The sequence below is a fragment of the Paramormyrops kingsleyae genome, chromosome 13 (assembly GCF_048594095.1).
Source record: "Paramormyrops kingsleyae isolate MSU_618 chromosome 13, PKINGS_0.4, whole genome shotgun sequence".
Taxonomy (NCBI): Eukaryota; Metazoa; Chordata; class Actinopteri; order Osteoglossiformes; family Mormyridae; genus Paramormyrops; species Paramormyrops kingsleyae.
Genome location: NC_132809.1, coordinates 21,403,804 through 21,419,274, shown reverse-complemented (window position 1 = coordinate 21,419,274; position 15,471 = coordinate 21,403,804). Strand labels below are relative to the sequence as shown.

At 41.5% G+C, this 15,471-nt stretch overlaps 1 protein-coding gene, 1 long non-coding RNA gene and 1 other non-coding gene across 3 annotated transcripts; 1 reads left to right on the top strand and 2 right to left on the bottom strand.

Moving 5' to 3' along the window:
* Nucleotides 1-3,597: 3,597 nt before the first annotated feature.
* trnar-acg (transfer RNA arginine (anticodon ACG)) lies at nt 3,598-3,670 on the bottom strand. Its single transcript has one exon. It is a non-coding gene; the product is annotated as a tRNA-Arg (tRNA).
* Nucleotides 3,671-8,814: 5,144 nt separating this feature from the next.
* On the top strand, nt 8,815-15,439 carry map1lc3b (microtubule-associated protein 1 light chain 3 beta). The gene is made up of 4 exons (XM_023841669.2): nt 8,815-9,081; nt 11,287-11,342; nt 13,004-13,110; nt 13,936-15,439. The coding sequence occupies exons 1-4, from the start codon at nt 9,042-9,044 to the stop codon at nt 14,108-14,110; spliced, it is 378 nt and encodes a 125-aa protein (XP_023697437.1). The 5' UTR covers nt 8,815-9,041; the 3' UTR covers nt 14,111-15,439.
* Nucleotides 8,988-10,670, bottom strand: LOC140578198 (uncharacterized). Its single transcript, XR_011982280.1, has 2 exons — nt 10,597-10,670; nt 8,988-9,385 (listed from the first exon to the last, which is right to left on the bottom strand). It is a non-coding gene; the product is annotated as an uncharacterized lncRNA (long non-coding RNA).
* Nucleotides 15,440-15,471: the final 32 nt, after the last annotated feature.

Sequence of the window (15,471 nt, the reverse complement as noted above, 5' to 3'; positions counted from 1 at the left end):
AGCGGCATGTGTTCACATAAGAGAAATATAGAAAGTAAGACTAAACCCACCAAAGTGGAGGATCTTATCACCTGGTAGAACAAAGGAGTTGTCACGTTCCCCCTAAAGCAATTTGATTGGCTGAGGGTCTGAGAATTGATAAGATCAACAGTTCTCCAAGACACACACACAAGATCAGGGCAGGCCCTAAAATAATCAATCACAACCTTTGATACAGCCTGTCACCTGGTTTGGAATACTTAAGGAAGAGCTCCAGAGTAACACGGGGAGTCACTCTGTAATCAGAGCTCCCACATAGTGCTGTATGAATCTTCATCTGTAATCAGTTTCTGCAGTTACTATGTGTCCACTCAGCTGAGATATGGAATTGTTATATACTTTTAATTGGATTATATACTATATATTATATTATATATTATATATATATAGGAATTGTGGCCACATGTTAAAATGATTGCAACACTAGATTTGGTTAAATTGGTGTAATGTATATTAATTGTGAATAACCTGTGTTTTGATTACTTCTTGGCTGTCTGATTTTGCTGAACCTCTGCATGTTCCTCAGAGACTGGGGTTATTCTAACACTCTCTTGCAGCCTCAGAATCGACCCCGTTCTACGAGATCTGATGCGGCTGCCCAAGTTGAGTTACGGTGTATGCCGGCTCAGCCTCTGAGGTGCGCACACGCTGGGTTACGGCACAAGGTCCGGCTCAGCCTATGAGGCACGCACACGCTGGGTTATGGTAGATCGTCCCAGCCTCTGAGGCATGCACACGCTGAGTTCCGACTCAAAGTCCGGCTCAGCCTCTGAGGTGCGCACACGCTGGGTTACGGTAATAGACCGGCCCAGCCTCTGAGGCGTACACACGCTGAGTTACGGCACAAAGTCCGGCCCAGCCTCTGAGGCGTGCACACGCTGAGTTACGGCACAAAGTCCGGCCCAGCCTCTGAGGCGTGCACACGCTGAGTTACGGCAGACATCGGCTTAACCTCTGTGGCCCTCACTAGCTCGGATTCGGCAATGGTCAGCTGAGCCTCTGGGGCGTTAAGGGCCGCCGGGTCATGACGGGTATCCAGGCTAGCATTGTATTACCTTGTAGTGGTTGTCCAACATCTAAACCTACATAGCAGAGTCACGGATCGCCTTATCGGCCGAGGCGAATCCGATGCGCCCCATCGTCCGGGATTAGTGGGAGTTCAGCAATAGAAGGCACAGCCCAGAAGTAATCTAAATAACAGACATGTCATGACTAAACTTGCCAATAAAGATCTTTACTTAAAATGGAGTCAGATGTAATTTGGTCTTTACCTACAACGGGTAAGTAACTTTACAGAAGCGCTCGGAAGGATCCACACGCATTTCAAGCCTTCGGCTGTCCTATTGGATTCCGCCATTGGGCCAGTGGACGGTTCCCCTACACAGGCAAAGGAGCTCACTGATAAAAATAAAAGTACAGAAGCTGTATGGATAAAACTAGATGCTAAAAACTCAGATGACCTAATTGTCGGGGTTTGTTATAGAGCACCTAATGTAGCTGCAGAGGAAAGCAGAATGTTATATGATGATATCAGGATTATGAGTAATAAAAATGATGTGGTGGTTATGGGTAATTTTTAATTTACCTGGGATACAGTGGGACACAGTCTCTGGCTCTTCTTTAAAGGAACTTGAGATGGTGGAATTAGTACAGGATTGGTTTTTTACTCAGTTTGTTAATACCCCTACCAGGATCTTGTTTTCTCTAATAACCAGGATAGGACTGGAAAATTTGAGGTTTTAGAACCATTGGACGGTAGTGATCATAACATGGTTAAATTCAAGGTTAATTTTAGTGTCCGAAGAGCAAAGTTGAAATTAAAAGTATACAATGTTAGGAAGGCTAACTTTATTTGTATGAGACTGAAACTAGAAACTGTAAACTGATATGGAGTTAAATAGCAAAATGGTTAAAGAAGCATGGGAATTTTTTAAAAGCACATTGTTGCAAGTGCAAGAGGAGTTCATACCTGTTTCCAGCAAAACTAAATCTAGGAAACGACAACCAAGGTGGTTTACTAAGGAAATTAAGAATAAAGTCAGGAGGAAAAGGGCTCTGTTCCACAATTGGAAAATAACTAATGATTTCAAAATTAAGCAGGAGTATCTAAGTCTACAAGTAGAGTTAAAAAATAACATTAGACTGTCCAAGAGGGATGTAGAAAGAAAAATTGCATTCGAGGCTAAGGATGACAATAAAAGTTTCTTCCAATATTTTAACTCCAAAAGAGCTCTAAAAGCTGGAATCACTAATTTTCTGGATAGTAAGGGCCTTATAATTGAAAATTAAATTGATATAGTAAATGAGTTTAATGATTATTTTTCACGGGTGTTCACAGTAGAGAACATGAGTAATTTACCACCATTTAGTACGAATACAGCGTCGTCTATGACCAATATATTATTAACTGAGGCTGATGTGGTACTAAGCCTAGCTAAACTCAAAATAAATAAATCGCAGGGCCCTGATGGCATCTTACCTATAGTTTAAAAAGAGATGAAGGATATTATTAGCCAACCTTTAACTTTAATATTCAAGAAATCGTTATCTGTGGGTGCGGTACCTTCAGATTGGAAAAATGCTAATGCTAAATCCACAACCTTCCAGACATGGACATAGATCCATAACTTGCTGATCTGCACGCCATACTAATGTAACGTAATGTAACCTCAGCACACTAACTCACAAGTGGCGACACAGAATTCATGTCGGATGTGATCACGCCACATGCCAGTGGAGTTCCTGCATGGGTGTCATGACCAGTGCGGCACAGTCTGAAGTTACACATGGGGGCCGGAGCCCAGGAAGAGATACACACACAGACGCCCTCATTCTCATCTCCACCTACGTACACACCAGGGGAACATGCAGCTGCTCGTATATAACTGCCAACAACTGAAGACAACACATTCTCATACATATTGTATGAGGGTATACAAAACTGCAATGCCACAGCTGAGTTTAACAAAACAGCAATTAGTACGGCAAATTCCCGAAGCTAATAAGGAAGATTAAGTCACTTAAAAGGCATTTAAGTTAACATTTCTAGCAAGGCTAATAAAAGTGTCATAGTGAGGTTTGCAGCCCTCACCAGGGCTGCATAAAGCCGCTTTCTGTGTGTTTCCGGTTGTGGCTGTAATTAGTCGACTCCGCAGACAGGGGACAGCGTTTCCTATGGATTCTGGCTATGCTATGAATTACATCCTGGTAATTCATGCCCTCATACCACTTGTCTAGTTTTCGATGCACTATACCATCGATTCTGTATTGCTTAGTAGGCTTCTGCTTGATTTTCTATTTTGTTAGAAAATCCATGGAAACTGTTCTTGCATTTAATCAATTGTCTATGTATCAAACGTAGCATTTCTGAATGCTGTTAGTTTTACGTACGTGTTCTTTAGGTTTTGTGTTTTTAAGTTGCTTAATCGGAAAAATCATAAAGCACGTAAACTGCTTTAAGTCACAAATCACCGGAAATGTATGTAAATCTTCAGTTATTCAAAAGGAGATGAAACTAGAAATTTTATTTTTGCAGACTTTTAGATTAAGAAAAACATTCGAGCCAGCCAGGAGTCGAACCTAGAATCTTCTGATCCGTAGTCAGACGCGTTATCCATTGCGCCACTGGCCCGATGAATGAATGTGTTTCTGCATACGTCTATATCAAAATATGCGAAGTATTTTTGAATTATTTCTTTTATTAATAATATGCATTTATCAAATTACGTCAAAATGATATATACTCAAATTACATTAATCATTCAGAGAAGAAACGCACTTAATTAGCTTTACTTTAGCACGATTAAAGCACAATGTAACGAGAGGAAGTTCACATTCAAGACTCATTATCAATTAAGAGACTACAGCATAATTTTTTTCACTCATTGGTCATGGGTATGAATAATGTGTCTTGTGTACTGTTGTATTAGACATTTTGAGCCTGGAAGCAACCTGCCATATAGCCCTCTGCCAGAAGGGCCAGGATTAAACCAGGATTTAAAAACGCAGATTTTAAAAATATATCCATGGAGTTTTCTCATATTTTTTTCCAGAGTTATATGTAAGTTTGCGCAGTTCGCGCTACATAAAGACGCAAGATCGAATCTCGAATCAACTGCTGATTGTCCCAAGCGAAAACGATAAGGTTGCCGTTAAAATTAACCAACAGTATCGATGATTATACGTTATGTATGAATAAAAGTATATTACAAAAACTACTAATATTTGTGATTTGATTTGAGTTTTTAAAAGAATTACAGTTACCTTTACAGTAATTAATATTGGTTTATACCATCACATGACAATAAGTAATTAGTACTGAGACATGCACATGTAATAAAAAACAAATATAAGAATGCAGAAATAATCAGAATTGTATAAACTAACGAACAAAAAAGTGCAAACACTACACAGTGAAATTCTGTGAGTGCATCATGTGTGCCAGTGTTTTTAAGTCAAGTGGGTTTATGTGTCATTTCAGCCCAGTATACAGTGAAACAAAGCACACAAAAAACAAAAAGACAGAAACAACACAGGACTAATGTTTACTTCTAATATGGAAAATGAATCAGTGTATTACACTATAAACACTGAAAAAATAATCAGTATAATTCTGTGTATGTGTGTGCCATAGTTTTTAATGTTTTTCTTCTTTGCCCCCAAAGCCACAAGCTGCCATGTTCTCGCTCAGCCAATGGCACGGTGGCTGTCCCCTCACAATGCCAATAGCCAACATACTGTTCATGTGTGGGTGGCTTCCTCTCTTTTGGTGCATTTCCACTGCCACCAACTGAGCCGAACTGCAAACTGATTGTTTTCCCTTGTAAATTATCTGAGCCATACCTGATATGGCCCTACTTACTAGTAGAGCCGAAACTGTGACCAAACCAAGCTGGCTGCATCATCACTGTCTAATTGGTTGAAATTGAGATACTGGTGTTCTGTGCCCAACCAGCTACTTTAAGAAGTACTACAGAATGGCTGAATGGAATCAATTCATAATGCTAATTTACGCAAGCACATGCTATTCCACTAATGTTTGATGCTATCCTAAGGATAGATAGGAGGACAGGGGTACTTAGTTGATTGCCAAGCGAGGGTGCAAAAGAAAGGGGCACTAGGCCTGGGCTTGTAAACCCTTAGTTAGCTGCACGGGGCGCTAGGCCTGGGCCTGTAAACCCTTAGTTAGCTGCATGAGGCACTAGGCCTGGGCCTGTAAATCCTTGGCTAGCTGCATGAGGCACTAGGCCTGGGCCTGTAAACCCTTAGCTAGCTGCACGGGGCACTAGGCCTGGGCCTGTAAATCCTTGGCTAGCTGCATGAGGCACTAGGCCTGGGCCTGTAAATCCTTAGCTAGCTGCATGAGGCACTAGGCCTGGGCCTGTAAACCCTTAGCTAGCTGCATGAGGCACTAGGCCTGGGCCTGTAAACCCTTAGCTAGCTGCATGAAGATTCTGCTGTGGAATCACAGGTGAAGTGGTGAGCAGGCATCTTTCTGTTTTTGCAGCCCCAGCAGTGTTTAGAGGAAGGACAAAGACATGAGGCTTGTCTGTGGAGGCCAAGTATATCTGCAGTACCAACACGTGAAAAGATTTAAGGCAGCTCACCTCAATAATTCAACATTATTTTGTGAAAGCTTTATTAATCAAGTCTGATTCTTTGACTTACCACTGTGTAAGTCTGCTGCTGTTTCTGTCAGTTGGGTGGGTGGTCTCCTGCATTACCTGTACATTGTTTAAAACACACTCCCTGATGTGCTTCTACGTACAGATGAGTGTCCACCTGGACAGTCTGACGCCATAAATGTTCTTAGGGTTTGGTTTCCACTTCTGAAACACCTCCTCCACAGTTTTGCTACAATCTGGCCACTGTGTAAGATTATGTGCTCCAACAAAGCACCCGACAATGAGCAGAAACAATCTAAATCAACTAAAGGCTTAAGTATCGGGGTAATGGGGGATAATTAGCACAACTGGTCGTATCACGGTACCTTTTGTTGACTTCACCCCTGGTGCTACAGCTTTCTTTATGGCCCAGAAGCATCCTTTGTTGAAGCTGACCACATGATGTGGAGTACATTGTGTGTTCCTCGTCGTAGTGAGCAAACACACTCCAGAGGGAAACAATGTGGCTTGACCCCACGTATCAAAGGAAGGCTGTGAATGTCTTCAGAAATGGAACCATTTTGGACTTAGAAGCTTGAAAAAAACAAAGGTTTAATTTTCTTTTGAATTTCATCATACAATAGACATACTGATCCATACTGATCAATTTCAGTTCCTTAAATGCTCATACTTATATGAAATATAAGAACAAGACCATGAGAATGTGTTTATGTGATAATTGCAAATCCAATAAATAATTAATTTGTAAAACTGTTCTCAATCTTCACCTGTTATTACCTGCAAATTATTCAGAAATTTGCTTCTGAAAGCTTAAGATGTCTATTGAATGACGAAATATGCCTATATTACAACAAATACAATTACAGCTCTGCTCGAATCTTGGTAGCAGCAGAAAATGTGATTAGCTGTCTCTACCAAGAATTGATGGAATCTTGGTAGCAGGAAGAACTGTGGTTGGCTGTAGCTACCAAGAAATTCCTGGAATCCAGAGCCGTTTGGCTCTGTTCGAATCTTGGTTACAGGCAAAAATGTGATTGCCTGTCGCTAGCAGGAATTACCTCAATCTTGTTAGAAAGAGGAAATGTGATTGGCTGTTGCTACCAAGAATTACCTGGAACCCAGAGCCATTCAGCTCTGCTTCAATCTTGGTAGCAGGAAGAAACATGATTGGCTGTCGTTACCAAGTATTACCTCAATCTTGGTAAGAAGAGGAAATGTGATTGGCTGTCTACCAAGGATTACCAAGAATCACCTCGACTCATAGTAGCCAGTGGGTACCAGTGGCTCTACAAGTGAGTCGGTTGCCATATGGTTATATATCAAAATGTACTGCATATTTTTAATTTTTTATTTGTTTTATTAATAATTAACATACATTTAGAAAGTTATGTATACATTTTTATATATATTCAAATTACATTAGACATTCAGAGAAGGGTCGCGTACTTTTAGCATGAGTAAAGCACAGGAATTTTTGTTTAACGAACCAGCGATTTCACAGTCAAGACTTAGTGTCATTTGTTATTTTGGCCAGATCGACAGGTTCAGAAAGGCAAAGGTAAACGCAAGTCAACACCATCACTTAGATTACTTTAAGAACTAGCACTGGAGGGTATCTGCTTACATGCATTACCTATCATGTGTGTTTTTTGTGTGGAATGTAATGTATAATAAATGTAGCAAGCACATTAAGCCTATGCATTTCATCTAAACACAGGAATTATACTACAAAGATAACATTAACGTAGTGGAGTAAATGCTTGTCACATGGGTACTCAGTAACAACAAAACAATACAAAATGAAGTGGACCAATTATACCCTACAGGCAACACAACATGGCAGTTGGACGCATTTGTAAAACATTGGTACTCCTGTTTTATATTTTACTTTAGTTGGTCTTTATATCCAGATAAAATTAAATGGCCGGTTTGGTAGAAAGTACAGTTTTCATTGCAACAGTAGACACCTACAGCCAAATAAGATGAGCTCCCAAAAGGAACACATTTTGTGTATGTTTTTATACTATAATGACATTATTGTTGAAATGGATTAAATGATTTTAGAAGCATCAGATTCCCACGATTTTAGTTGCTCTGAAAGACCAGGATCTTTCCACAGCTGTGTGTTGGGCCATTTGGCAGGGTCTGTAAGCACAGGCCAGTCAGACGTGCCATGACTGAGGCCTGGATTAGAGAAAATCAATGTAATGAGTCAATGGTGGGTAGAGATATAGGAAAGCTTATTCTTAAAGAGGTTAGCTTTACGTGATAGCCCGAGGCAGATCAGACGCAAATTCCGTAATGTACGCGTCTGCACACATTTTAGTTGTGAAGAACGATAATGCTGTAAAATTATGCTTGCTTTCTTTCTTCTTCTGGAGAACAATTGTGGGAATGGGAAATGCACCGAGAAAAATATGCCTACAGAAGCTAGTTACACCAAACGCCAGTCCAGCCTTTGGTAACATATAGATGCATGGCTGCCCTCTGCTGGTAGTTTATAGGTAACACCATCTCAATGTCAGCAGCAGTAATAGTACAATAACTTATTACCAGCATCACATTTCCTGCAAAAATATTTAGCTTCTCCGTGCTCAAACATAGACACACATACACAACTCGATTACCAGAATTACTTTCTGCATTTCCACTACGTGCGTCCGTGGCCGAGGTCCGGTTCCATTATAACAGCTTCTCCTAGTGCTGGTAATATGATTACATCAGCATATGCATTTACGTTATTATTTTACAGTAGCAAATGTTTTGTTTTACCGCAATATATAAAAAAACAATTTATCTGTGCATGTAAAGCTGCTTAATATAATTTCAGTTATAAATATATCATGTAGGTATTTCATGTGAATTATGAGTTACCTTATATAAGATCCCTGTTAAGCAACCAATACTGTATTATTATGTTAATAGTAATAATAATAATATATTATTAATATTTCTTTAGAATTTGGTGTTATAGAATGTCTGTTTATATTAACAAATATATAATGCACATGAAGTGAATTGTACTTCAGAATTTCAGAAAGACCAGCATTGCGTTGACTTTAACGTAATGTACTTCTTAATAGACCTCATGTCCCATCAGGCCCTTCGGCCGAGTCCCCGCCCACTACGTTCCTGTGGACATGACGTCAGTCATCAGCTGACGGGTTTGTTTTGTTCCTTAAGGTGGACTCACCGTCCGAGTTTAGCTTGGGGGAAGGTGCGACGTAAGGCACCGTTCCTGATAACTGATTGTCTCGAAAGCTCTTGTTTTTATTTAATTTTAAATCATCCCCAATAAGCTATACAATAAGTGCTTAATCGGCGCCGCGAAACAGGCGTCTTGGCCTAAAAAGGGAAGCGGTGTTACCCCCGAAAAACATGCCTTCCGAAAAGACGTTCAAACAAAGGAGGACATTCGGTGGGTAACGATGTATTTATGGCTGTAATGATGTTGGGTGTGTAACGGAATCACGCGTAGATGTGTTATTAAATGTATTTCAGATCCGATTCTTTGTATGCGTCAACCCGAGAATGCGATCGAAGTCTGCTACATACTTAGTTATATATATCGCTGTCACAGCCTAACCAGGTAGTTGAAAATGGTAATGCGGAGTCCGTCTGTCACCCTGCCGGACAGGGTCATGGACGATAGGGCGAGGATTAGAGCAGGGCTGGGGGCGGACGGTGGCACCGTGATCGTGGCCCCTCTCCGGTCCCCGGTCCTTGGAGGGTGGGGAAGAGAACAAGGCCCACAGAAATGAAAGTAAGATTAGAGTGACGCAGACTGACACCTCGGCCTTGTTTTTGGTTTCTCTTAATTAAGTAAAACCGAAGGGATGCAGCCCGCCGTACATCGCCATTTCCCAACGGTGACCTGCCTCTGTGTTTATACTCGTTTGCGAGCGTGTATTTCAAATAAATTTGGCTGTGTAAATAACAACCGACCCCCCATCCAGCTCCAAATATCAGAATATAAACGAAAGTAAAAAAGAGATCGTTTGATGTTGGACTTCGTACTTTTATAGCCTGACAAAAGACTTATGTTCACACTCACATGACGTACTTGAAAATATGTCTAGATCCTATTAAAATAATATGATGTGCTGACCGTTCTGTAAGGTGCTTTTTAGGTCCATTTCGTGGAACAGAGGTTGGCTTAATGTTTAGTCGGAGTTTTCTTGTTTAAACTTCATGTTATGTTTTCCCTACTGGAAAAGCATACTAGCATTGCACAATATTAAACTTCATATGCATGATGTAACCACCAGTCAAGCTTGCGTGAAAACTGTTTGTAATGCTCATTAATAGATGCATTATGATTACTTATGAAACCTGACATTAAAAATTGTTGTGATGCAGAAAATATCATCAAATGTAATGTTTTACCTTTTTGAGGAATCGTATATGACAACAGTAATCCTTGTTTGATGGTAAACTTTTTAACATGCTGTGAGAAACGTGCCCTGTGCATAAACTCTTCAGCCAAGTCTCTTTTTCAATGTCGGTAAATGCTCAGGTGAACAGCTCCCTGTTCAGGTTTCTGCTTTACCCATTACTTAATTAAAGATAAGAATCCATAAGTAGACGCCCTGTGTACAGCTCATTAGCTCATTACTGGAGGCGAAAAAGAAACAGGGGGAATTGAAAACAATGGAACACCAATAAAGTGCTAATAAAACGCGTGGTGGCAGCGGTAACACTGCCGATCAGGGTGGGGGCTGGGGTGCTGTCGGTAAATTTCGCCCTATAGGGGTGGGGGGTATCGCGCCGGCAGATCGATCGGCCAAATTTTAAGAAGTTTAATCATTCAATCCTTTGCTACGGTTATTCTTCAATTTTTGCACGCGTTTGCTTAGTTGTATCTTCTCCACATCTGTTCACAATTTGTCTACCAGTCTCCCTGTATATTATCAAAAACACTTCCTAGCCTTACCTTATGGTAAGTCCACCCCTTCTTTGAGAACACTTGGTGTAACAGTGTGAAACAAATCCATGCACTCATTAAAGGAGCCAATGCGTGATTAAAATCAAGTAAATGGAAAGAACCATAAAAATCTGTGGTTTGATCCAGTGTCTGACGTTTACATGTGGGATGTGTTTGCGGGGATTTTGGTGTCACTGTTTTGCTGTTGAGTTGCTTAAAGTTTTGTGCGCACATTTGGATGGTGGGCTTTGGGCGTCATGGCAACTGCTGTTGTCTCTTAACAATCCTTGTTGTTGTTATTCGGGCAGTGGTCCATAGTGGTATGATCAGCGCTGACAATTTCAGCGCTAATATTTCCTCCAGGATTTTTGCTTGCCTTTTAGGCCTCACTGGCTGTGTTGGGGAATGTTCAGCCCCAGAGGAGCTTCTGGGATTGTGATTCATTGTCAGCATTTTTAAAAGCTTTTCCTAGCAAGCCTGGCTAGTGGCTACTGTCAGTTACACAGCATATAATTGGTGTTGTCAAGGATGGGCTTGCTTTTAAAAAAAAAAAAAAAAACCCTTAGCGACCAGCTCTTCTAACCACTTCCTTAGTTTCCTTGTTGGACAGTGACAGCCTGGAGAAGGCTTGTGTTGTCAGGATGTTTGCTCCAGAAAGCGCGAAAAGCAAAGCTGATGTTCATGATTATTTTTCTGCAGAACAAAGAGTGGAAGATGTCAGACTGATCCGAGAACAGCACCCCAACAAAATTCCAGTGAGTAAAACCTTTTGGGCCTTATGATATTTGTTGTGTGGAGGGTGTGATAGTGACACGGAAGTCTCTGACGATCACTGTGCTGTCAGGACAGACATTTTAACTCACAAAATAATATAGCATCAGCAGCATTGGCTGCTTTTGTTAAATACACAGCAGACAGTGAAAATGTCAGAAAATTTAATCTGACTGGCTGTTTTTCTGGTGCTGTCAAAGTCATAGTGGAAAGCTTTTACTGTTTAGGGAAAAAATTTGCTTAAAAAAAAAAAAATCTTACCAATTTACTACAGGTGGGTACGCTCAGATCACTTGACGTGTCACTGCTGAGGCCTTGTTTGTACAAGCAAGATGAGCAACTGGGTGTTTTTTCCCCCCCCGTCAAGTGATCAGCTTCTCCGCACTCTCTCGTGATGGGAAATGTTTAGCTAGTGCAGACCAGAATATCTCTCTTTAAGATCATTGCTGACAGCTCACACCACTGGGCCGTGGCGCTCGTTCCTCGCGAGAAAAGCTGACAAGCTGTGTAACCTGAGCCATATGAGGAGCCCTGCTCCTGAGCTAAAGACAAGGACCTGAAGAGAGCCATCAGTGGCCAGTACAGGACCCCAATCCAGGGAAGCCTCTTTAAAGCGGGATAGGGTGTCTCTGGATGTGGTGTCAGGCTTTGGAGCACAGAGGCTGGAGGGTGGCTGGTTGTCAATCCCCCCTGACTGACCCTTCCTCCTGGCCTGGCCTGGCTCACATTGCTCTCGCTAATACTCGCAGTATGGTAGTTAATAAAGTATACCAAGGTATTCTGAAATCTTGGCAGTGTGGCTTTCCATACCATACTAAGTAGCAGCCGAATGCAGCCGCTTGAGGTGACATATTGTAGTTCACATCTCTGGCCACTAGAGGCGAGATGGAGCAGAGTTGCAGCGATCAGTGTATTGGGCTCTTCACGTGTCATTTGTTAATAATCGGGTGAGCGAATTGGTGAAGATGAAAAGCGCATCTGCTCAGCCTATTCTCTGGTGGAAATCCAACAAAACCCGCTCATGGTCAAATGTAGCCCACAAATGCTTGTGCATCTGTGCACCAAGTACAGCATCCAAGAGAATATTCAGCACAGCAGGGAGTGTCATCCCCACACAGCACTCGCAGCTGAAACCACATGCTTGGTTTCTAGCTAAAAATCTATATTAGATTGGCTGGTATTTTAAATGGGCTGAACCAAAAGACATATGTCACATGCGTGCTGTACTCTTTCTGTTCAAAGGGTTGTGTTTGTTAAATATTCATTGTAACTGTAGAAGCCACTCATTTAATTTCTGTTTAAATTAATTTAAGTTATTTTGTTATTTGTAGCTTTATATAATAATTAATTGTAATATATTTAAAATTTTAACTGTAATACACTTTGTTGATTTGCATTCTGTTTAAATTGTTTTCTATCCTTTTGTTAATTTGTACACAAACGCTTGTAATAAAGTTTAGTACTATATAAGTTTAAATTATGATTGATTAAAAACAGCACTTCAGGCAATTAATTATTCTTCTCAGCAAACCCCTCCCCCAGAACAATGTTGCCTTTGAAAATACTTCCAAAATACAGTATACCTGGTTGTAATGCCTGCGGGCTATGATGGCGTGCTGAGGTCACACATGTCTGTCCCTTCCAGGTCATCATCGAACGGTATAAGGGAGAGAAGCAGCTGCCTGTTCTGGATAAAACCAAGTTCCTGGTTCCTGACCACGTCAACATGAGCGAGCTGATCAAGATCATCAGGTAGCAGCAGTCTGTGAAGTTCACCGTCCTGTGGGGTTCCACCGCTTCCTGGGCACCGAGTGCTGTGTTAGTACCAGGGAATCATGGGAAACTGGCCAACAGGAAGGGATCCTCTTGTGTGAACATCTCCTTATGTCACTGTTGTTTTTAGAAGATGTGATAGAAGATGGCCAGGAATTAATGTAGCTGCCGTTCTTTAGATTTGAATTGGGTGCGGTTAGTAAAGTTTACTCTCCGTAAGATGCATAATGCAGCCTATGAGGGTAATGGAAATACCTTTCTGTGAAATCAGAAGGATGACATTTTTGTCAAATTCAAAGAGGTTTGCTCTGTCTGTCGTGCATATCATATAATTTCCAATGCATTTGTGGGCTACAGAATTTCAAAGCTGGTGCCTAGTGATGAATAAAATTAATTCTGTATAATTTTTGTGTGGATTTCCATTCAATTTCCATTCAGGTGTCCCTTCTGTTGTCTATATATAGTATGTTTGTGCCTCGTCACTATTGATTGGGTGGGTTGAATTGTAAACTTATTTCTTTAGGCAAGTAGGATGTCTGCTGTTTGTATCTGGCTCTTCACTGAACATTAAATAAATATTAAATGATATAGTCAACTGTTATCTGCTTTATTATATTTTATTGTTATATTTCAGTAAATATGAGTTATGGTCACTAATAATATTTCAGCGCATTTGATGCATTTTGCAATTAATGTATATGTTTTTATTTTGATTATTTAGTGTTTGCAAAGAGTATAGATATTCCTGGTCTCTTCCATTTCATCAGTGATAAGTTTGCTTGTGATTCTGTGTTTGGCCACTAGGCGGCGCCTACAGCTGAACTCCAACCAGGCCTTCTTCCTGCTGGTGAATGGCCACAGCATGGTGTCTGTGTCCACAGCCATCTCCGAGGTGTATGAGCGCGAGAAGGATGAGGATGGCTTCCTTTACATGGTCTACGCCTCACAGGAGACCTTCGGGCAGGACCCCCTCCTGTAACTGCCCCCCACTACCCCTCTTCGGTGGTCACGCCCTGAAACTGACAACAGTTAGCCAACCCCAAGTCCCATCCCTAAATTTCTGTCCTTACCTATACCCCCTCTTCCTTCTTATTATAAACGTCACAGAGAGCCCTCCTTCCTGCCAAAGAAACCCCACTGACGGAGCCCCGAAATCCTGTCCCTGGCCAGCATACTGGGGCAAAACAGGTTCTACACGAAAGCACCGGTAGATCCATCACACAAGCGAGAGGTTTGGTGAGGCTTCTACAGTGCTCTTCAGCCACTGTTCAGCTGGAAAAAAACAACCATCTCATGGAAACAGACTCTCCCCCTCCCCTACCCGCCCCCCCTCCCCTCCCCCCGCTTAGAGAGCTGAGTCACCAACCATGTTTACACCAAGTAACTAATGTTGTTGTAGGCATGTTTCGTGAGAAGCTGTAGTGAAGCCGGAGCCCCATGCTGGCCGCTGAGCTGCACTGCGCTCTTTCTCTCTGGCTGTTGGTGGCACTAGTCTACAGATGGCTCCGCCCCCTAAGAACCTTTATGCAGTGCTGAAGGGGGGGTGGTGGTGATGGTGACCATTCACCTTCCCGCTTCTTAATTTCTTTATTAGGTCTCTGGGGTCTTCATTTTAGGGAAGAAAAAAAAAAGATGCAAAATATCCCCAACTACTCAGCAAAAATGTGGAACTCTGGGTAACATTCACTGTGCTGCCGAACACTTCGTAGACTGTAGAGTAGCAGAGTAGGATAATAATGCGTCTCGGTAAGAAGTGGAAATGTAAAATAGACTGATTGATATATAAAGTAATCAGCATGAATGGAATGCAACATACCTAAGAGGGTTCAGGAGGCTGTGGAGCAGGTCTGGGCATCTGCTCATGGCAACTGAAGTGCATGACCCCCTGGCTAAGATATAGCTGCCCCCTAGTGTGCTTTTACGGTATTTAATTTCGTCATGTCTGCCATTTTTACCCCTTTAAATGTGTGCTGTACCTTTTGCTTTGTTTTGGACACCCTTTCCTTTGCAGGCAAGATGCCTTTTATCTTAAGCTTTCTTGGAAGTTAATCTTTTTTTTTATTTGTTTTTATTCTGTGATATTTTCTCTGTGTAAAAATAAGGTTTAATTGTGGTGTAGTTCATCATGGAAGACATGAATGTGCGACTGCCCTAACACTGAGGAACTGTTTCATCCCTACTGGTCTGTCTCTCTGCAAACCCCCCCCCCCTCCCCAAATTTACTGCTAAATGTTCATATTCACAGCAATACTACATCCTTTCTCTTGTATTTATGCTGGTATTTTAAGAAATAAAAGAGAACAATATATGTGTGGGTAAGTGTTTCTGTTCTGCCGGTCT